This window comes from Amblyraja radiata, chromosome 33, assembly GCF_010909765.2.
Source record: "Amblyraja radiata isolate CabotCenter1 chromosome 33, sAmbRad1.1.pri, whole genome shotgun sequence".
Classification (NCBI taxonomy): domain Eukaryota; kingdom Metazoa; phylum Chordata; class Chondrichthyes; order Rajiformes; family Rajidae; genus Amblyraja; species Amblyraja radiata.
This window is the reverse complement of record NC_045988.1, coordinates 21,060,955-21,084,617: the sequence shown is the minus strand read 5'-3', so window position 1 is coordinate 21,084,617 and position 23,663 is coordinate 21,060,955. Positions and strand designations below refer to the sequence as shown.

The window sequence follows — 23,663 nt, the reverse complement described above, 5'->3', positions numbered from 1 at the left end:
CCCAGGGTTCTGGCGCTGTGAGAAATGGCACCCGTCCAATATCCTAGCAGCTCAATTTAAATTTTGAACCATCATCAAAAAGATTGCAACAATGCTATATTGACTCAGATACCCTCAGGCAACAACCTGGTGATAAACTCCAGCATTCACATGTTTCTAATGTGAAAGCAGCAGTCTTAAACTTCAAGCAAAAATGACAGAACACAAGATAGTAGGCCACCTGCCCACTATTCAATATAAGCATGGCTGATCTGCCCCAGGCCACAGCTCCTCTTCTGTACTAGTTACATTGCTCCTCGGGCTCTGCCTTCAAAATTGTATTTACGTCCTCTTTAAATGTCTCCAGTGATGTAGCAGTCCTCCAGGGGAGTTCTAGAATTCCAGAGAAAATAAATTCCTATGCTCCTCAATTATCTTCTAGCCATTATTATTCCTCATGTGAGACCCTCCACTGTGGAAACATTTCAACATCTGTCTGTCATAGCTCCTTTGGATCTTATATTTCAATAAGATCACTAATTCTCGACAACCCTCTCTTCTTAAGAAGGGTCACGACCCAAAACGTCACCTCTCCATGTTTTCCAAAGATGCTTCAGTGTAAACCAGCATCTACAGTTCCTTCCTACACATGCTGCCTGACGTTGCTGAGTTACTCCAACACTTTGTGTCCTTTTCTATATTTAGCTCCATTTGCCAGGTTTTTTTCCCCATCCACTCAACCTAACTTTATCTTGCTGCAGAGTTCAAACATCCTCGATGAAAGGTTATTTCCAACCCCCCGATCCATTTAATTATAACATGGCTAAACTGTACATCAAGTCCATTTACATTACCGTTTATGTGTCAAAGAAGGAAAAAAATTGGAAAACACTGAATTATAAATAGAAGATTAATGTAGTTTAATATACAATTTGATTCCAGAAAAACTTAGAGGTTAGGTATTAGGTATTGTATCCTGTTTGATTTAAATTAGTTTGCTGTGCTCTGGAACTTGTGAGAAAGGGCATATTAGGGAAGAGGATTAATCATACAGGAAGAATACCTAATCACATACAGCAGAATAAATCTGTCGCGTCTAGATTAAATTTAACTATAATTATTATACAGAATTGTTATAATGTACGACAGCACAACATATGCATTATATTGCTTTACCTTGACTTTTTTTTTTCATAGTCCATTTACTTTTATGGCCTTCATTTAGAAATTTATTTCCATTACTCCCATTTTTCATCGACAACTGAACAATATTATACAAGTACAGTTCATAATTTTGGTCTCTAGGTGGCAATGCAATGCCACCTGGTGTCAAATTCATCATTGAACGTCTATGGACCTACACGGAAAGAGCTGCAAATCCCACCCGATTCACAAGTTCCAGGCTCAGATATGGGAGTTGAAACAGCTTTTTTTATTTTAAGAGTTTATAGTTTACTGAATTTTCAGTTTTTAATAAGCACATTTAAAGCTGTAAAGGAAGGCAAATAAAACTGCAGATGTTGGAAACCAAAACAAAAACATAAATGCTGGAAACTGAGTTTGTGGAAAGAGAAACCAATTAATATTCAAAGTCGATGACCCTTTCTCGGAACAATTTTAAGGAAGAGTTATTGACCCAAAGTGTTAACTGGTGTCTCTTCACACTGATGCTGCTTGATGGTTAAGATCTTCCACCATTTATTTGTGATATAAAACAGTATATTTACAGAATAAAAAAAATATTATTTATAATGGCCACAAAAATATTATTTATAATGGCCACAAATGGTCTCTAAAACCTAAAATAATCGTAATATACAGAAAGTCATGTTAAATAGTTAATCGCAAAAAATCTTGGCTGGTTGGTCCCTCGGAGTGATTCATGATTGTTCAGCCAGCCATTCCTAACACGGCCCCTTTGTTATAGGGGAACAGCATCCAGTAAAGCCAGAGACCTTTTCCCCACAAAATGCAGGAAGGGTTAAAATACATGGGAACAAGGCTGTCCAGCCCAATCTGTTCACAAGTCATTCCAACTCCACTTGCATGCTCCACGTCATAGAATCATCGAATTGTACAGCATGAAAACGGGTAATTGGACCCACACTAACTAATGGACACCTCTCCTATATTAACCCCCTTTCTCAGCACATGGTCCATAGTCCTCTATGCCTAAACAACTAAAATGTTAATCAAGCCACTTCTTAAATGCTGTCGTGACCCTACTTTCCACATATAACTCTTCAGCTGCAATTCTCAAATGTTGCCACAATCTTTGTTTCAATCAAACTCTTAGAATCCCAACTCCTGTTATATTTCCCACCCTAGGATCCTTACTAGGATGCATGCCGTAGTGCAACAGCTTCATCTTAAAAATTCCCATCCTCATTTTCAATTCCAATACTTTCACCCTTCCAATGTTTCATAATTGGTATCCTCGCCTTCAAGTTCGTAAATTCACTCCCTAAACCACTCTACCTCCTTACCTCTCCCAAAGAACATTTATAACCTATCTCTTTGGCAAAGCTTTTGGTCTATTAGCTCTTGTTTTAGTGTCAATTGTTTGCGAAAACATATATCTGAAGACCCTTGAAACATTGACTAGATTCAGGTCACTTTATAAATGTAAGTACCTCTTCCAATGGAAACAGTCGGTTCTGTTTAATCTGATCATTTCAGTCATAATTTTAAACCAGTAAATAACCTCCTCTATTCCAACAAAAAAAATCTAATGTAGCCTTTTGTTTAGATAGCAGTCATAACAGGAAATCTGTACTGTATTCTCTTCTATTGCCTCAAGATATCTAAAAGTTGTGCAGGTCAAAATTGCAAAATGTCTGCAGTTAATATAGATTCACTAGGTTAGTCCCTTTGGTAGAAATTCACTAGTGAATCAGAATCAGGCTTGTGAGAAGTCAAGATGAGACATGAATATCTATTTATCGTGCCTCATATGCATGTTCAGGTTTTTTTTATGTACATCGCCACATCTTATTTTACCTAGATATTTGGAATTTGCAGTGTGGGAAACAAAGGATATTGCTCATTTTTCCAGTATTCTCAAACAGAAAGCAGAAATGGTTTTTGGTCTGGTCTCTATATTCATCATCCTTGGAAGAATATACTGCAATGCCAACATCTGATCACTATTCAGTGATGCTGCTTGAATATACACATGAACCCTTGATAACGTCAATAATATTTATCATTGAAACCCAACTACACTTGGCCAGAATTGTTCAGGTAAGTATCATGTGGCCACTGGGTATGAAAAGACAACATGGATTTAGAGACGAGAAGAAAAAGGACAAATTAGGCTGAAAATTTCTGCATATCAACCAAGAATGGACTTATTTTGCGCTGACATTTATATGATTTCGGAGTCCTTCTCTTCTAATTACTACATGTCCTCAATACTAATCTTTTTTCACTAGCGTGCTGCTCAATTCAAAGAAAATCTTTTCATTTCCTTTTTCAACAAAAACCACGGACCCTTGGGAAATGGCAGAAAAATAAAAACAGACAATTCATTTTGACTTTTCTTTTAAAGAAGGTTTGGCATTAATGCTTGTCTGCCGTTCCTCAACAGATATTTCAATATCCACTCGATGTTTTTCTCAAAAATAAACTCAGGTAAGTTACAAATACAGACGGAGTCCAGGGACTGTGGATTGCTTCTCAGAAGCTTCGAAGGGGTTTGGCTTCTATATGCTCCACAAGGTAATAAGGGAATAGTAGAATCAAGCCTGCCAGGAATCCCACAATCAATATACACAGCAGACAATAGCGGCCAATGAAGAAATTGTCGAAAATCTGAAAGATAAAGAAAAGAGGAATGGATCCAACTTTCAATACATTCTCCCTCCAAGGGAGAAAGCAAGCAAGTTGCAAATATATTTAAAGCAAACAGCTTAGTAAGCAACAAGCAGATATTCTTAGCAACTTGTTTTCCTCTCTTTATGGGAAAACCTCAGCTGCAACCAAGTGCATCCCTTTATTAAGATCTCATAGATTATCAACTGAGCTGGTGAACAAAATCAAAAATGGCCATCTGAATATTACATCGAATAATGCTCATCTGAATCAGACAAAGCAGAAATGCTGCGATAATACTTCGTCAAATATAAACCTTCCCAGAGGTCCTGAGGTGCTCAAATTAAAAGGCCAAGGTTTTGATTACCAATGTGTGCTGAATTAGCATATGACTCCGGTTGATGGAAGCATCAGTGAAAATGGACTCAGTAGTCTAAACTATGAATGAGAAACAAACAGAGCTCCCAGTCTTGAGTGCTGCCTACAAATATCCAACATTGCAGAGAAAGGATAGTGCCAGCGGTAATTTTACCCTAGGAAGAAATTACACCGTAAGGAGTACAAAGATAGGTTGTTTAATTCTACGCAGCCGATAGTAAAATGAACGGAATCTTGAATGTAAATTTTCTTCACGATGTAACAAATTTATGGACTGACTCCAAGCAAGCTTTATACAGTTGTTTTGTTATTTCCCTCCCCGTTGAGAAGGGGAATTATTCATGTTTGGTTGTATCTGAAGTAATCTTTTAATAACAGAAACTGATAAAAGCAAATTTAAAAGGCATATGTACAAAATTTGTCTGCAGAGCTTATTCCATTTTGGTGTTAGGGTGCTGATTTGTTTCCAATAAAATATGTAATACATACACATATTTATAGCATGTCATCACATTGGAAAGGGTGTTACCTAGTTAATAATGTCTGCTGTACATAAGCAGACTAGGCAAATAATGTGCCGGTGTGAAATGTTGATTTGATTAATGCAAGAAAGTTCTGTACGGGAAACTGCAGCTCTCTGTAATAACCAGTTAAGGGTCCTTTAGTTGGCATTTGCGAGGAGTGCCTCATGACAGGACAAATAAGGAAGACAACAAGCAGTCGTAGACACAAAGTGCTGAAGTAACTCAGCGGGTCAGGCAGCATGTCTGTAGAAAAAGGATGGGTAACGTTTTGGGTTGGTACACTTCAGACAGTCTGACGGGTCCCAACCCGATATGTAACTCATCCTTTTTCTCCAGAAATGCTGCCTGACACGTTGTTACCCCAGCACTTTGTGCCATCTTTGGTATAAACCAGCATTCCTTTCTACTCGCAAGACAAGAAGCAGATATCTTAGCAACATCTTTTCCTCTCGTTATGAGACAATCCCAGCTGCAGCTAAATACCTCCCTTTAACAAGATGTCATAGATTAGGAACAATGATGATGATGAGCAGATGGACTCTCATTGGGAGGTCATATCCATTCAATATCTTCAAGAACAAATTCTCCTGAACTGGAGAATGTATTTATGTCAGACAAAAGGAACTGCAGATGTTGGAATCTTGAGCAAAAACCACAAAATGTTGGATTAACACGGTGGATTAGGCAGCACCTCTTGAAAACATGGATCAGTGATTTGGTCGGGACCCTTCAAACTTTCTTCAGGTGGTTATGCTTCAGTAAGGTCAATTCAGTGGGAACTCCCAAGTATCTCAGCCGCAACTTTGATTACAATGTGTGCATAGGTTGTGGCATCCAAGAAATTCTACATCCCAGGTACAAGCTGAAGATCTGGCAGTCTGCAGTATGCTCTTCCTTGGAGACACAAGAGTCTGAAAATGCTGGAATCTGGAGCAAACAATAAATTGCTGGGAGAACTCAGCAAGTAGGCGGCAGAGCTTGGAGGAAATGGAAAAATACGTTTCGGGTCAGGACCCCTCTTCAGGCTCATTACACTGTTACTTAATGTATAAGGAGTAGGGGGGAGGGGGGCAGAACGATGGATGGAAGCTACAGACGTGTTCCAAGGTAATTAAACAGACGTCATTCACTTGCTAAAAACCTGCAGATGGAATGAGGAGACAGCTCTGTGACAATTGGTGACTTCCCTTTTTTTTATAGTTTTAAGTGAGTCCTGTTTTTTGTTTGTAGGGGATATGGTCTTTTTAACGTGGGGGGTAGGTGTAAACTTTATTTCTAGGTCCCTACCTGGTCGATGTGGCAGCCTTTTCTCCGGGCTGCCCGTCGACCCGTCCTCGTGGCCTACCTGCGGGCTTGGAGCGCCGTTTCCTGGCGGGGTCCGCCCAGCACCTCGGCCTCGGCGGCGGCACAGCGTTGAAGCGCTGGAGCGAAGCGGGCGACGCCTTGCCTGGGCTCGCCGCGCTGGAGCGACGCGCTGGAGCTCTGGCCCGCCGAGAGCAACATCTCCAAGATGGCTGCCGTGAAGAGAGAGTGGACGCTGGCGCGCTTTGGCTGCCGCTGCTCTCTCTTCACACTGTGTTTTTGATTTTCTGTTTTTGGATTGAATTCTGTTTTTAATTTGTGTCTCTGTGATGTCTTTATTACTTGTTATATTCCGATTATATGTTATTCCGATTACTATGTAAGGTGTCCTTGAGATGTCTGAAAGGCGCCCATTAAATAAAATTTATTATTATTATTCCCTATAATATAGGAAGCTATGAACCTCACTGGATATTAGCACAGTTGCATTACAAATGGAAGATATATCACTCCTTCCATGATATCTTGTATTCTCTCCAGGCTGCCTCTGCCTCTGCCACAGAACTACCCCAAGCAATCAAACTCTCGGTGAAGCTCTGTAAAACACGGATCACATTCAGGAGAACTTGCTCGCAAGGCAAAGATCAATGACAAAATTTCAACTATCTCCAGTGCCCTCGCATATTTGGAGAATGGAAAATACTATTTGAAGACTAATGGGCCTGTCCCACTTACGCAACATGTTGAAAATTCTATGGCGACCAGAAATACGCTACGACTCTTTGGGCGACTAAGGAGACTACTCACGACCATACAGGCAACACCCTGGCGACATGTCGCGGGGTGAAGCCTGTATGGTCGTGAATGGTCGGCAAAAGAGTCTACCTTGTTATGGTTGCCGCTGAATTTTCAACATGTTGAAAATTTTCGGCGGCCTGCAACGACCTATGACGGGTGCCGGCAGTCGCCGAGAAAGTCGCGTAAGTGGGACAGGCCCATAAAGCTGACTGACTACTGAACAATAGTAAATGTTGATGGAAATTTAAGAAACAAAATCAAATTTATAAACAAAATCACACATGGTACCATACAAATCATATCTCAGTTGTCACATTGCCCAGTATTTGCAACTTAGAACAACAGTATCTTCACAAACTCACTGAAATTGATGAATGTATCAGTATGATCTTAATGCTACTTCTGAATGTGGACAGTGAGGATTCAAACCCCAACTATTTGCTCATAGCATTAGGCTTTCTTCTTTTGGGTAATATGTAGAAGGAACATACTCACATTTACATACATGGATAGACTCTCATATATTGGAATCTGCTAGAACAAGTATCCTAACAGTTTATTCAAAAGGGAACTGCAGATGCTGGAATATCGAAGGTACACAAAATTGCTGGGGAAACTCAGCGGGTGCAGCAGCATCTATGGAGCGAAGGGTTGAGGAAGGGTTTCGGCCCGAAACGTCGCCTATTTCCTTCGCTCCATAGATGCTGCTGCACCCGCTGAGTTTCCCCAGCAATTTTGTGTACCTCCTAACAGTTTACTTTATTATTGTCACATGTACCAAGGTACAGTGAAAATCTTTTTGTTGCGTGCTATCCAGTCAATAAAAAGAAGATAAATGATTACAATCAAACTGTCCACAGTGTATGGATACGGGATAAAGGGTATAATGTTTAATGCAAGATAAATCCAATAAAGTCCGATTAAAGATGGTTTGAAGGTGTCCAATGAGATAGATGGGAGGTCAGGACTGTTCTCTAGCTGGTGAGAGGACAGTTCAGTTGCCTGATAACAGCTGGGAAGAAACTGTCCCTGAATCTGGAGGTATGCGTCTTCAAACTACTGTACCTCTTGACTGATGTAAGAGGGGAGAAGAGGAAGTGACCAAGGATAGACTGGTCCTTGATCCCGAGGCAGCGTGGTGTAAATGCAGTCAATGGAAGGGGGGCTAGTTTGCATGATGGTCTGGGCTACATCCACAACTCTCTGCAATTCCTTGTGGCCTTGGTTGGAGCTGTTCCCAAATCATGCTGTGATGCATCGGGATAAAATCCTTTCGACGGGGCATCTGTTCAATAGAACCATAGCTGCATGGTTTCATTGTAGGAAACAATGCTGGACACCTAAAGATTCAGCTGCGAGAAAGAGAGAGCAAGAAGAATGCAGACCATACACCAATGTGTACTAGATAACAAGCAACACAGTGGTGCAATAAGCATTGGTGCTACCCTACAACTCCAGCAAACTGGTTTCAATCTTCACCTCTGGTACAATCTGTGTAGAGTTTGCACTTCTCACTGTAATTGTATCCGTTTCCCCATATGCTCTTGTTTCCTCCCACATCACAAATTTACGCTAGTTGGTAGGTAAGTTGGCCACAGTAAATTGCCTCTAGTGTGTGGGCGTGTGGCAGAATCTATGAGGGAGTTGATATGACTGTTGGGAAAGAAATTACTCGATGGGCCAATTTGACTTCCTTCTCTGTCATGAGAAAATATGGAAAAACATAATTGAATATAGAGTGCTACCAACAGCTGGAACAGATGGATAGTTGAGACCAGGAGACTGCCCTTTATAAAAAAAAAAAGAAAAAAAAAAAGGAACATAGATTCATAGAGTAGTACTGCACAAAAACAGGCCTATCGTCCCAAAATACCCATGCCGATCAAGTTGCCCCATTTATACTGGTCTCACCTGCCTGCTTTTGGCCCATATCCCTCTAAACCTTTCCTGACCATGTATGTGTCCAAATGTATTTTAAGTATTGTTATAGTATCTGCCTCAACTACCTTCTCTGGCATTTCATTCCATATATCCACCATATGCTCCTCAGATTCCAATTAAATCTTTCACCTCTCACCTTAAACCTATGCTCTATGCTTCTCGATTCCCCTACTCTGGATCTACTCAATCTATTCCTCTCATGATCTTATATATCTCTATAAGATCACCCCTCATCCACTTGTGTTCCAAGGAATAAAGTCCTATCCTGCCCATCCTCTCCCTATAGCTCAGGCCCTCAAGTCCTGCAAACATCCTCGTAAATCTTAAATCCTGGCAACATCCTCGTAAATCTACTCAGCACTCTTTCCAGCTTAACAATGTCTTGCCTATAGCAGGGTGGCCAAAGCTGAACATGTTACTCTAAATTTAGCCTCATCAACATTTTGAATAATGAAAGGAATCTAGATTTCAGAATAATGAGAAACAAATGAGTGGATGAGCTTCAGATATTCAGAAATAGCATGACAAAATAGCAAATTTTCTCTACAGATGTCAATAATTTTTTTACGCAACTTTTCACAAATCCTAAAAATCTAAATGAAATTTAACAAGAAATCATCAATGTCCAGATACCTGTGCTATTCTGATCATCTACCGTTTATGAGTGATAAGTACAGATTTCTATAACCATTTACATGCTCTCGCCGTTGAAAATTGCTTGCAATCCTGTTTTAAAGAATGCTTTATCTCAAATATCTAAATAATGTTAACATGCAAATCTGCAACTTCATGTGCGGTCTAAAATATTAATCAGGTTTGAGAGGAAAACAGCCAAAAAGAGACAGAAACAGAATGCTAACGAATGGTAATCATTGCCCCCCCAGGAGTGTTTGGCTGTGTACTCTATTCCAGCAATACAAGGAGCTTGATTCACTACAAAGATGTTGAGGAAGAATAAACTCCACCTCAGCGGCAGAACAAAATCTCCTGTGGACTAGCAGGGTGCTCGTTTAACACACCTCATTCTTTAATGAGCCAATTAGTGGGGCCTGGTACTGTGAGCCGTACAGAGAGCTTGGGCCATGTAATATTAATAGTTCATTGGTTCGTGAGGTCCTGCCCTGTGCCCTGCTAATTGGTATCCTGGTAGTTATTATTTGATCATAGGTGGAAGTTAGCCGACGCTCACTGCAACACAGTTCCGTTTTAATGTCAGGTTTGTAAAATTTCACATCTAATCAGCTGGGGGTGGTGTTGCAGTCATCTAGTGAACTATACAAGCTCAGCTAAATTATTTTCAAATTAGGGGACTATCATTTTTAAGATCTTGTGTATTTTTCTATGACATCCTGTTCCTAACTTGTTTTTAATCGATGGACACCAATACCAAACAGAAACAATCTATAAGCAAGGCAAACGTGCACATTTCCTTCTATGCAGCTGCAGCTAGCCCAGATGCAGTATATCTCTTTATATTGCCTCCCTGAAATCAGCACCTATAACATGTCAGAAGGTGGGTTTTTGAACCTCCTCTGAGGAAGCAAACTGCTGGAACTCTCAGTGAACGGAGACCACTGGAAGTACTGACTATAAAAATGGCTATAAAAGTTCATGTCACACTCACCTTTTGAAAATTTTTATTTTTCAATTAATACCATTGGTATTAATTGCAACACCAAAATGCAACTCTGATCCCAAAGCAATACCAGCCAAAAAAAATAATGTAAGCAGAGTGCTTAAAATAGAGGTGGCATGGTGGCGCAGTGACTAGAGTTGCTACCTTACAGCGCCAGAGACCATGGTTCAATCCTGATTACGGATGCTGTCTGTACGGATTTTTTATGTTCTCCCTGTGACCGCGTGGGTTTGCTCAAGGTGCTCTGGTTTTGTCCCACACTCCAAAGCCGTGCAGGTTTGTAGGTTAATTGGCTTTGGTAAAATTGTACAAAATTGTCCCTAATGTGTAGGATAGTGCTTGTGTACAGAGATCGCTGGTCGGTGCGGGGATTCGGTGGGCCGAAGGGCGTTTTTCCACAACTAAAATATTTTCCTGAGAATGTTGCATTGATTGGAGAACTTTAGTTGTAGGTAAAGATTATAGTCTGGGCTGGCTTTTACTGGAGCGATAGAGCCGAAGGGGTTATCTGATAAAAGTATTTCAGATTATGAGAGACATAGATAGGTAGATAGCTACAATCTCATCCTATGGTAGGGTATCAAAAACTAGAGGGCATAGTTTTAAGGTGAGAAGTAGAAGGTTTAAAGGTGATCTGAGGTATCATTTACGCCGGAGAACCAGAGGTGGTGACGGAGTCAGAAACAATCACTATGTTTAAGAGACATTTAGACATGTAGTTAAATAGGCAAGGCATAGAAGGATACAAACCTAATGCATAAAATGGTATTAGTGTGGATGTGGTAGGCTGAGCATTTTTGTGCAGTACAACTCTATGACTGAAATAATTCTGCTAATAAGTGCTAGAGACCATTAGCACTCAAATCTCTCAAAGGCAGCTAGCTTGGTTTGGAACTCATGCATTGCATTACAGAAACATGATTACCAAGATTTGTTTTAGCACAACCACACCATTAGTCACATTCTGCAATTTTTTTAATACATCTGGAAAAGAGCTCACAAACATGTTAATTCCACTGTCATCAACTTGAACAACTCCAGTGTTTCATAACATGGCCTACAATTGAGTATTTCCAAGTTCTCTTGTCTGGATTTCCTCTCAAAGAAATTCTATATCCGTTGTACAATTGGCTTTCAGTCCTCAGACTATATTAGCTCAAATATTCCTCCAGGCTCTGTCACGTTGTTCCTTTTCAACACCAATGAGCTCTACTCATTATGCAACCTAATCTTATGCTTCTGATTCGACTCGAGGTTCAGCAGCTTCTTTCAAACCACATACCCTCAGGCAACCATCCTCATTCCTCTGCAGTGTAATTAAATTAACATTTAATTTTTGAATTCCAGCAAATTAATGAGTTAATAAAATTGTTGATTCTCTTATTTCTTTACAGTTTGTTCAGCTTACTCATATCAATAAATCACTTCACCCTCTGTGATTTCTTGACTCTTTATATACATTGTTGAAAATGATCTCTACTCTGACCTCAGATGAAATTCTACACTTGATCTTATTCCTTGCTAACTTCATATATTCTCCTCAATGGTCATTAATTATTTATAGATGTTTTAAAATTGAGATTCTGCAATGAGATTCCAACACTGTCAGACTTATCTCAGTATTTCATTGTATTTCATCATCTTTTTTCTTGTTCAATCACTGACTTAAAAAAAAACTATCTTCATTAAATATGTTTTTTACAATCATAAGACAATTTTTTTTCCTTAGCTGACAATTATATCAAACTAGAAGAGGGAGGTGCTACCATGGGAATAGTAACACTTTTTGGAGATGCAAAAATTTGAAAAGAAAAAGGGTTGGGGAGAAGGCAGGAGGATGGGGTTGAGAGGGAAAGGTAGATCAGCCATGATTGAATGGCGGAGTAGACCTGATGGGCCGAATGGCCTAATTCTGACCTTCTGCTCCACGGGAGGTTTCTGTCCTCCTTACGACACCTGCGTTATTGTGTGACATGCTTCTCATCTAACATGTGAATCCCACCTCATCCTGATTGCACCTTCACAAAACAACCCCCCCCCCCCTCACCCCCACCACCAACTTCCTACTTTGTTAATGCTTCTACAATCATTGCCCCTCTAAACATTACTTGTAAAGTTAACTTTACATACTCTGTGCCTTTCTTCCTCTTTTCTGTGCCACACTTGTTTTGGAACTTTGTATTTATTCTCACTTTTTCCCTTCCTATGATTTATTAACAAAAACTGTGTGACATCACCTAAACTAAACTTCTTATTTTGCCTTTGCTCTCTTTGTCCATTTTTCTTTTCCTGCAGCATAAGCATGGTCCAATTTTCGCAATTTTAGAAACTGAAAATCATTCGAGAAAAATTTAATGACAATAAAATTTAGATCCTAATACGAGGCTCTAGTATGCTGACATAATTTATAAATCAAAGATCAGAGGTCACATCAATTCAGGTGACCTCAATAAGTGAGCCTTGATTCTTTGACCAGAGGATGACATGAGAGCCCAAAATCATTCTCTGTAATTAAATGGATTGAGCGAACTTGTGATATAGTGAAGGGAATTTATTTTACTGCTGGGGTTTATTGTGTTTTTACTTTAAACCTTTGATTTATTCTTCTGGGAGTTTTCCTGGATTTATGCTGTAGGTACAGTACTTCATCTCACACGGAAATCAATATGTTGTGCACTGCATATGTGAAAAATGAGGTTGCCCGAGGCTTGATAAAGTTCTGTTGCTTGCACACAGTTCATTGTTTTTAATAAAAGCTCAGAGGCAGGTTATAAAACTAGACACAAACACTGTTCTTACCACGTCTTCTGTCACTGGTTCAGGTGTTTCCTTAGCTCGAGGAAAAAAGATGAGGATCATGGTGATTATCAATGCCAGGAGGAAAACCAATACAATCGAAAGCCAGCTGCATACAATAACACATCGATTCCTTATTACAGAACAGACAATATTGCAGAAGCCATTTTATTTCAGAGGTTTCTCAACTACCTGGCAATGCAAGGTACTCGGAGACCAAAATTATTGAGTGGAAGACAAATTTACTTCAAACAAATGTAAACTTTCACTGGTGCACTGATTCTTGCTAATTAATACATTTCTAGAATCTTGAATACATGATCGCTGCTCATTTGTACAATATATACAATCTTACTTTAATATTTTGTGCAATTATTGCTCTATTTGTAATGCAAAATTGTGCCTGTGGATTAGTATGCACTCGTGTGTGCATGCAACATAGCTAGAGAGATCATTGCAAGCAATTTACTTGAATATTGAACAGTGGCAAATGTGTGAAACAAAATGCAAGTACTTAACAAGTATTCTGAGAGTATATTAAGGAGCTTTTCTAAAAAAATAATACAAACAGCCAGAACAGTGTTGAGTAGCCATGTTTTCCGCTAGTTAGCAATATTTAGTGACCTGACCCATTGTCACCCATGCTCCATCCGTAATCTGTGGCCTGACCTATTCTCTCGGGCTCACTATGCTCCTTGTTCTGTAACGTGACCTACTTACTCCCACTCTCCATGCTCCTTGCTTCGTGACTAGAACCATTCACTATTGCTCGTCGAGTGTAACTTATGCAACATTCAACATCATTACACAAAAGACAAATGAAAAAGAGAGATCGGACTGAAGGAAGAAAGAATGTTTGTTTTGCCTTGTGCCTCAAAAAAAGTTTAAAATAGCTTAAAAATAGATTCATGATGAATAATCATTGACCATTTAGAATGAATCTGATTTGGTGCAAAATGTTGAACTTGGTTTATGCTCTCAGCCTTGGACAAATCAGCTATTTCGGACAGGTGTCTCAATAACCTAATAAAAACGGTTAGCCTAATGGGCCTGTCCCACTTTAGCCGACTTTTAGGCGACTATGTAGTCGCCACATGTTCGCGGGTGGTTGCCTGGGAGTCGTCTTCATAGTGAGGAGTTCCCGCATTCTGGGAACTAGTCACGGCCTTATTATGGTCGCCGTGAATTTTTCAACATGTTGAAAATGTTGAAAAACATGTTGAAAAATTAGCGGCGACTAGAAATGAAGAATTCTCGAACCGTAGGTGGGTCGCCAGGAGGTCGCAGAGTCTTGAAGGTTCTCGTAGGTGGTAGCCGGTGCTGACCGCGAATTTCATTGGTTCATTCAGCACGATGATTGGAGGAGGGAGGTGTGGGTCAGAGGCGGAAGTAGGGGGGTGGGACTGAGGATAGAGCTTGGTGATTGGAGGAGGGAGGCGTCCTGGTGGGGCAAAGATCAGAGCGGAGCTTGAATTGCATGCTCACGTCAAGTTAAAACACTCTCGGCAGTCCTGGACACAGACCTGCGCCTCATCGGCAGCCAGGTTCAAGCCCGGAACTCCGGCGCTGCAATCGCTGCCGCACCGCCACTGGACCATTCCCGTCCCCACCCGTGCCCCCCCCCCCCGCCCCATGACCGGGGGTGGCCAGAGACGTCGGTAGTCAGGCGGGAACGGTGCCACCAGCCCCAAAGCCAGCGCAGAGAAGCGCTAAACCTAACTCAACTCTGCCTGTCAACTCTACCTGCCAACGACGGCCCAGGTTTACAACCAGCACGGAGAAGCAGCCCTAGCTCCATGGCTCCGGACTGGTGTCCCGTCAGTCCAGACAGGGCTGTAGGTTAACCCGGCGAGACAAGCAGAGTTGAGCTGCATTTAGCGTTGCTTCTCCGCGCTGGATGTGGGCCTTACGCGATTTTTTCGGCGACTGCTGGCACCCATCACTAATTACCGTCCATAGGGCCCACGGCTGAAGCCTCCGAAGCCTCGTGTGTGTGTGAGTGTGTGTGTGAGCATGCGCTTGCGGCCGTCAACAAATGGTGTGTCCCCTGTCCCCCCCATGTTTTGATAGCGATTTCCGTGTGTGTGTGTGTGTGTGTGTGTGTGTGTGTGTGTGTGTTACATTTGTCTGGAAGGTTTGAGCAGTAAATAGTGCCTTACCTGACCACGCCTCCTGATCGAGACAGCAGGTTACATATCAAAAAAGACAAAACCCAAATGACAGCAAGGATAAAAATCCCTGGTCCTACCCCCATCACGATACCAGCCATTGTGAAGATTGCTGCAAGCAAAATAAAAGAGCTTTAGCTCTAGAAAGAAAAAAAAAATGTCAGTAGATAAATGTTTATATTCCAGCCTCACCATAATTCTTAGTCCATCCTTTCAGTGGCTTCCTTAGATTTTCCACCCAATTATGTTTTTTAATTAAATGTTTTCTCTTTCCTCAAATTATTTTATGCAATGCACCGTTAACTAACACAGAGGTATCAAAGAATATTGAGAAGGCTATGAGTGGTGCATGCAATTAGCCAGATATGTCTCCTCATCTTCTGATCTTTCAGAAGCTGTAAACTAGCAGTTCGCCTGAAGGAAAATATGTTTACAATGTTGACATCATCCTAACAGGAAGGAACTTAGTTACATAGATTTTAAGGAAAATATATCTTGATCCTAGCAACTTCGGACTGGTAGATTTTCCAAACTACAGGATATTACTCTTATTAATACATTAAGACATTTTTAATTCCTATTTTTAAATGTGGCACAGTGAAATAATATTTTTAACAGTGAATCAGATGTTTAAAGAGAGCTCAGTAAACAGGTCCCTGGGGAGTATTTAAGGCATGGATAGATTCTTGATTAGTAGGGGTGTCAGGGGTTATGGGAGAAAGCAGGAGAATTAGGTTGGGAGGGAGAGATAGATCAGCCATGATTGAATGGCGGAGTAGACTTGATGGGCCGAATGCCCTAATTCTGCTCCTATCACATATGATCTTATGAGTTTAAAACTAAGGGAGAACAGGGCCAAGGTGAGTCTAATAGGTATATGGGAATCAGGAATGTGGTATATTTAAAGGGAACATGGGAAACAAGGCCCAAGTGTGTTTAAAAGAGGCACAAGAACTTGGTCCTCATTGTCTTTAAAGGGAGCATTGAAACAGGACCCAGGGATGAGTTTAAAAGCAGTTGGCAAACAAAACTCGATGAGGCAGATGCTGAGCCATTGGGATTTCCAAACAGGACTGCTATTAATGGATTGTTACTGTATTTCTAAACTGAATAGAACTTGATTACCCAGGTTTGCAAATGTACAAAGAATGAAATAGATACAAGAAACTGTAGATGGTTGAATCCGGAGCGAAAAAAAAAGTTGATGGGAGGACTCAGCAGGTCAGGTAACATGGGTGGAGGAAAAGGGGTAGTCATGTTTTGACTCAAAGGTATGAAGGGAAGATAGCCAGCATAAAGAGGTGTGAGGGAAGGGCACAGCAGGAGCTGGCAAGCAACAAATGTATCCAGGTGAGAAGTGGTTGATGGGCAGATGGCGCAAGGCAGGGTGGAGGTAGAGACAGAGACTGGGTGGTGATAAGGTGATAACCAAATTGATTTGTGTAAAAAAAAGACGGGCTAATTTTAACTGCCTCCGGTTTATCTCGACATCATTTTCTACATTCCTCCATTGTCTGCCTATCTAAAAGCCTCTTAAATCCCACTACTGCATCTGCTCTGACACCTCTGACAGCACGTTCTGGGTATCCACCACCCTGTGTAAACAGCTAGCCCCGCAGATCTTTTTTAAACTTTACCCCTTAATCTTAAATCTATGCCCTCTAGTCTTTTGCCATGTCCACCTTGTGAAAAAGTTTTTGAATGTCTATTCACTCTATACCACTCATAATTTTATATACTTCTATCAGGTCTTCCCTTTAACCTTAAGCATTCCAAAGAAAACAATCCAAGTTTGTCCAACCTCTTTTTGTAGACACTGTGTTATCTGAATAATCTCAAGCCTATTTCGAAATTAATTAATTTTAATACTTTAGAAATGAATAATCTATATGAAAACACTAGTTACATTAATATGATTAAGAATGACCCCATAGCAGAAGGGTCCACGTGGCGGGGCTGGAAACTGGAAGTATCCTGAGCTAATTCTGCTCCCACCATCATCTAATGCGACAAGTGATGGCTTCCACTGATTATCGCGGAAGCTTGCATCCTTTTCAGGACGGACGATGACAGCGAGGTCACCATTTGTAAGATGGACACGAAAGGAAGAAGAACACAAAGCCATTAGACCCAATAAACTCACACAAACTGAATCAGCGTGGGTCAATCGGGCGGGAGGGAAACTCTCATCGCCACCCCCGCATTGGGGGAAGGGGCCCAAGGGGTCTAGTTACTATTATATGTCCTTACATTTATTTTTTTAAGTTGGTAGGGATTGAAGGATTAAAAGTCTTCAAAATAATTGTTTGCAAACAATTGTGTCAAAGCGAGGAGGCAAATTAACTGTTTTTCATGGTAATATCAAAGTGAGTGTGAGGTATTTTGTAGTAATTTCCAAGTTTGCATCAGAAAACAATGCAAAAAGACTTGCGAGAACATGGGGAAGACCAGCATTTAGGTTTGTCAAACTGTCAAGACATTGTTTTTTTGTTTTATCTCTTTCTCAACCATCCAACCCCACCGTTTAATCTTTACATATCTCCATCCATCATTATTCTGACATAATCATCTTCACCTTCAGCAAATTCTACTTAACCCCAATCATCTGGTTTCCTTGAAGATTCACAAGGAAGAACATTGCAATTTTGTTGTGTAAAATAACCTATTGTGAATAACCTGCCATTATATGCTCCACAGACTTCCTTTAGGCATGAATAATAAGTAGCTGTCCTGCTATTGTCCAGTTACATGTCAAGAATTTCACCCCTAATTGCTCTCTCCATCCCTCATTGAGTCAGCGCGGAGCTGCTCAACTATTCCTGCCTTTTGCAACAATATTTGAATATTGTTTTCATTCTATTTAGTATTTATTGTTTTTTTAAATAATGGTTCCATCTGTACTGCTCCTTTCTCTTGCCCTTACTTAGATTAAAATTAATTAATTTTGATCCCTAACATTGCTCAGACTGCCTGAGGGCTTGACTCCTCAGTTACTACATGTCCAATGACTCACAATTCCACCTCTACTATTCTGATTTAAAGTATCTCCATCACCATTGCATCTGCAATGCTGATGTCAACTCTCACACCTTACTTATTTTTAAACTGTGCAGCCTTCACCCCACAACACGCGTTATTAGCTGTATTTCCTCTCGCTTCAACTTAATCTCACACCCTAACCCCAGTAACTTTGCCAATTTTCTTCCACCACCGAATACATTCCCTCCAACCCCCAAATCTGTCGATTTACAGAAAACCCCACAGGATATCAATAGACAATAGGTGCAGGAGTGGGCCATTTGGTCCTTCGAGCCAGCACCATCATTCAATGTGATCATGGCTGATCATCCCCAATCAGTACCCCGTTCCTGTCTTCTTCCCATATCCCTTGACCCCGCTATTTTTAAGAGCCCTATCTAGCTCTCTCTTGAAAGCATCCAGAGAACCTGCCTCCACCGCCCTCTGAGGCAGAGAATTCCACAGACTCACCACTCTCTGTGAGATGAAGTGTTTCCTCGTCTCCGTTCTAAATGGCTTACTCCTTATTCTTAAACTGTGGCCCCTGGTTCTGGACTACCCCAACATCGGGAACATGTTTCGTGCCTCTAGTATGTCCAAGCCTTTTACAATTTTATATGTTTCAATAGATACCCTCTCATCCTTCTAAACTCCAGAGTGTACAAGCCCAGCTGCTCCATTCTCTCAGCATATGACAGTCCCGCCATCCCGGGAATTAACCTTGTAAACCTACGCTGCACTCCCTCAATAGCAAGAATGTCCTTCCTCAAATTAGGGGACCAAAACTGCACACAATACTCCAGGTGTGGTCTCACTAGGGCTCTGTACAACTGCAGAAGGACCTCTTTGCTCCTATATTCGATTCCTCTTGTTATAAAGGCCAACATGCCATTCGCTTTCTTCACTGCCTGCTGTACCTGCGTGCTTACTTTCATAGACTGCTGTACAAGGACCCCCAGATCCCGTTGTACTTCCCCTTTTCACAACTTGACGCCATTTAGATAGTAATCTGCCTTCCTGATTTTGCTACCAAAGTGCATAACCTCACATTTATCCACATTAAACTTCATCTGCCATGTCCGGAAGTGGCGGCGCTGTTAACAGCTGCGGCTCGCCTGCAGTCCGTCTGTTTTTACTTTTTTCTGTTGTTTTTTTTGTCTTGTTTTGGTTAAGTTTTAGTTTGTTGGGTTGTGTTAGAGGGGGTGAAACATGTTCTCTGTCTCTTCCTTCAGGGGAATGCGACTTTTTCGTGTCGTATCCCCCTTCTCTGCCTCCGTCTGCGCTGAGGCCTAATGGCGGAGCTGGCGGCCTCCAACCTGCGACCGACCCCGAGGCTCCGGAGGCAGAGCCAGCCAGGACTTACCAACGAGAGGCTGGCCGTCTTTGGGGCTAAGGCAGCGGTGGCCCGACTTGCTGGTGCGGCGTTCTGGCTTTCGGCGGCGGCCTGGAGCTGATGCTGCGGGGCTCGGAGCTGAGACTGTGGGACCCGGAGCTGGGGCAGCGGCCTGGAACTGGGGCGGCGGCCCGGAGCTGGGGCGGCGGCCCGGAGCGGAGACTGCGGGACCTGGAACGGCGACTGCGGAACCCGGAGCTGGGGGCGGCGGCCCGGAGCTGGGGCAGCGGTCCGGAGCAGAGACTGCGGGACCCGGAGCTGGGGCGGCGGCCCGGAACGGAGACTGCGGGACCCGGAGCTGGGGCAGCGGCCTGGAGCGGAGACTGCGGGACCCGGAGCTGGGGCAGCGGCCCAGAGCAGAGACTGCGGGACCCGGATGTGGGGCGGCAGCCCGGAGCTGGGGCGGCAGCCCGGAGCGGAGACTGCGGGACCCGGAGCTGGGGCAGCAGCCCGGAGCGGAGACTGCGGGACCCGGAGCTGGGGCGGCGGCCCGGAGCGGAGACTGCGGGACCTGGAGCTGGGGCGGCGGCCCGGAGCGGAGACTGCGGGACCTGGAGCTGGGGCGGCTGCCCGGAGCTGATGCTGTGGCGGGCCGTCTCGGAGCGCAGACGGCGTTCCGGCTTTCGGCGGCGGCGACATCACCACGGAGGTCCACTGGACTGGAGAGCGGCATCTTCGGCCTGGATCGATCGCCTCAGCGCAGAGGGAGAACAAGGAGGGAAGAGACGGAGACTAAGACTTTGCCTCCATCACAGTGAGGATGTGCTTGGTGAACTCACTGTGGTGGATGTTTAATTTGGTGTTTATTGTATGTTTTGTTATTATTGATTCTGTGTATGACTGCAGGCAACATAATTTCGTTCAGACCGAAAGGTCTGAATGACAATAAAGGATATATCTATCTGCCCACTCCCCCAACCTGTCCAAGTCACCCTGCATTCTCATGGCATCCTCCTCACAGTTCACACTGCCACCCAGCTTTGTGTCATCTGCAAATTTGCTAATGTTACTTTGAATCCTTTTGTATCCTTTTCCTATATAACATCTGCGGGAGATTTCATATTTCATGTCGATGACTCTCGATAGTGGAGCATTTGGCAGTAATTTCTTTATCTTCTTTAATACTAACAACAGCAGCAACATTCCACTCAAGAAATCTGAGATGTCCTGTTTCTTCAGTAAATGTGTTTTCCCCTATGATATTGTGGATGGATTCCTCACCCACGTCCCCTTGGTGTCTCCCAGTTCTGCAACCGCTGGAGACATAACACAACACCTGACAACACCTACACCTCCTCCCTCACTTCCATCCAGACACCAACAGATATTCAAGGTGAGACAGGTTTCCATGCACCTCCTCAAACCTCATCTACTGCATTTGCTGCTCCTGGTACGACCCACTTTACATTGGCGAGACCAAGCGTAGGTAGATTGGCAATCATTCCATCAAACACCAGTGCTCTGTATGCTAAGGCCTACTGGGTCTGCTGATTGTTAACTATTTAAACTCCCATTTCCATTCCGAGCTTTCTGTCTTGTGTTTCCTCCTTGCCAAATTGAAGCTACTCTCAAATTGGAACAGTATTTCATATTCCGTCTACGTAGCTTACAACCTAACAACATGAACATTGAATTCTCCAATTACTCTGCACTCGCTATTGCCTGTGCCCTCCACCCACTCCCCCTCCCTCCCCCAATGCACACTAATTTCTCCCACTATTCCATTCCAACTACCCCCATTATCCCTCCCTCTGCTTTACATTTCACACCTTGTCTCTCTGAATCTGACACCTTTTTGAGGAAGGGTGCCAGTCCGAAAGGTCACCTATCCATTTTCTCCAGGGATGCTGCCTGACCCCACTGCAGCATTTTGTATCTATCCTTGGAGCCAGCATCAGCAGTTCCTTATTTCTGCCCTTTTGTCTCCTTTTCATCTCCAGCCTTTGCCCACCCACCTGCAAAGTAAACTCCCATTGCCCGTGATAAAAAGGAACTGCAGATTCAGGTTAAAACAAAAGATAGACACAAAATGCTGGAGACACTCAGCGGGTTAGGCATCATCTCTGGAGAAAATGGATAGTCTGGACTGCTGAGTTACTTCAGCATTTTGTCCCACCTCTCTTCCACCTTTCTCCCCCGACTACAATCAGTCCGAAGAAGCATCCCAACCCATAAAGACACATATCCATGCTGATATCCAAACATTGTAAGTGGCTCGATTGTAATCAATCGTGTGCTGTCTTTCTGTTGACTGGTCTTGATAGCACGAAACAAAAGCTTTTAACGATTCTCCGGTAGACGTGACAACAAACTAAGCCAACTAAACTAAATCCACGTCTGGGATGCTGCCTGGCCTGCTGAGTTAATCAAACATTCACCAGGTGTGCCAACATTCACCAGGTGGACATGCTGTGGTAAAGGGTAGCCGGACCGGCCTGACACTGTGATACATGTGTAGGAAGGAACTGAAGATGCTGGTTTACACCGAACGTCACCCATTCCTTCTCTCTGGAAATGCTGCCTGTCCCGCTGAGCTACTCTGTGAAGGCCGGGCCGTTCCCCATCATCCCCAATACTTATTATTCCTACAACTTCATGCACCGTCCATCGTGGTTGCTCACCTGATCCGCCGCCCCGGCACCTCAGCCCTAGCAACGCGCTGCCCGCGCCGCCAAGTAAACGCCGCTGCTATTGGCCAATGCAGCGCCACGACCAATCAGAGGCACCGTCGTTGGCAGGTTCGCAAACGCTTAGCGACGGAGGGTCTGATAGCGCGAGGGCAGTGTGTGTGAATGTATGAGGGAAGTGTGTGTACATGTATGAGGGAAGTGTGTGTACATGTATGAGGGAAATGTGTGTACGAGGGGAGTGTGTGTGTAGGACGGGAGTCTGTGTGAGGGGCATGTGTGTGGGGAGTGTCTGATCAGTTTGTTGGGAGCCTGACGGTGTGAGGCAAGTCTGAAGGCCATCTGAGGGGAGTCTGAGCCTCCTTCCCCTGCCTCCCTCATATCCCTCCCTCTGGTTTTACATTTCTCTCCTTCCTTACCTCTGACACACTTGAGGAAGTCTGAGGTAGGGTCCCAAACCGAAAAATCTCCTATCCATGTTCTCCAGGGATGCTGCCTGACCTGCTGAGTTGCTCCAGCATTTGTGTCTCTCCTTGGGCGTCTGAGGGGAGAGACGATAAGAAACACAGAGTCTCTGGTGTGACCCGACATACATTGTCTGCTAATGTTCACCGTGACATCAAATGCCACAAATGTATACAAAATAACATAATATCTACTTCGTAGGATGACTTGCTTCCAGTCTGGATGCAGCGTTTCGACTTGAAATGTCGACCACCCCGTTCCCTCCACAGATGGTGCTCGACCACAGAAATGTCTTCAATAACTTTTACTCCAAATCCTAGCATCTGTGGTCTCTTGTGACTTCTTCATGCTTCCAACCCTGTTCTGTGGGTTTGGAAGTGAGAGGCTAATGTGGGAATGGCAGACTCTGCCACAGTTGGGCAGGAGGCAGTGGTGAGTTGGTTGGGGATGAGGTGATTGATAGTTTTGTGATCATAAGACTTTTCTGCCTTTAATGCTGGATTTTGATATGCTCCCAATACACGGAGTGAATGTTCTCAGTGTCATACAAGGTTTAAGTATATTTTTGTCACCTGTACTGAGGTAAAGTGAAAATATTTGTTTTGCATGGTATCCCATCAAATTAGATAATACTACACATAAGTGTAATCAAGCCAAACACAAGTGCAATCGGTAATGTGAATTGTCACTGCTGGCGATGCAAATCATGATAGGGCAACAGTTCTAGAGACAAAGTACAATGTCCACAAAGAGGTAGAGGAGACTTGGACTGCTTCCTTGCCTATGTGAGGGCCATAACAGAAGGGAAGAAGCCGTTTGGGGAGT

General features: G+C 43.0%; 1 protein-coding gene across 1 annotated transcript; it reads right to left on the bottom strand.

Annotated features, from left to right (window-relative positions):
* Positions 1 to 875: 875 nt before the first annotated feature.
* Positions 876 to 22,426, bottom strand: tmem218 (transmembrane protein 218). The gene is made up of 4 exons (XM_033049998.1): positions 22,368 to 22,426; positions 15,327 to 15,447; positions 13,171 to 13,276; positions 876 to 3,792 (listed from the first exon to the last, which is right to left on the bottom strand). The coding sequence occupies exons 2-4, from the start codon at positions 15,434 to 15,436 to the stop codon at positions 3,658 to 3,660; spliced, it is 351 nt and encodes a 116-aa protein (XP_032905889.1). The 5' UTR covers positions 15,437 to 15,447; positions 22,368 to 22,426; the 3' UTR covers positions 876 to 3,657.
* Positions 22,427 to 23,663: the final 1,237 nt, after the last annotated feature.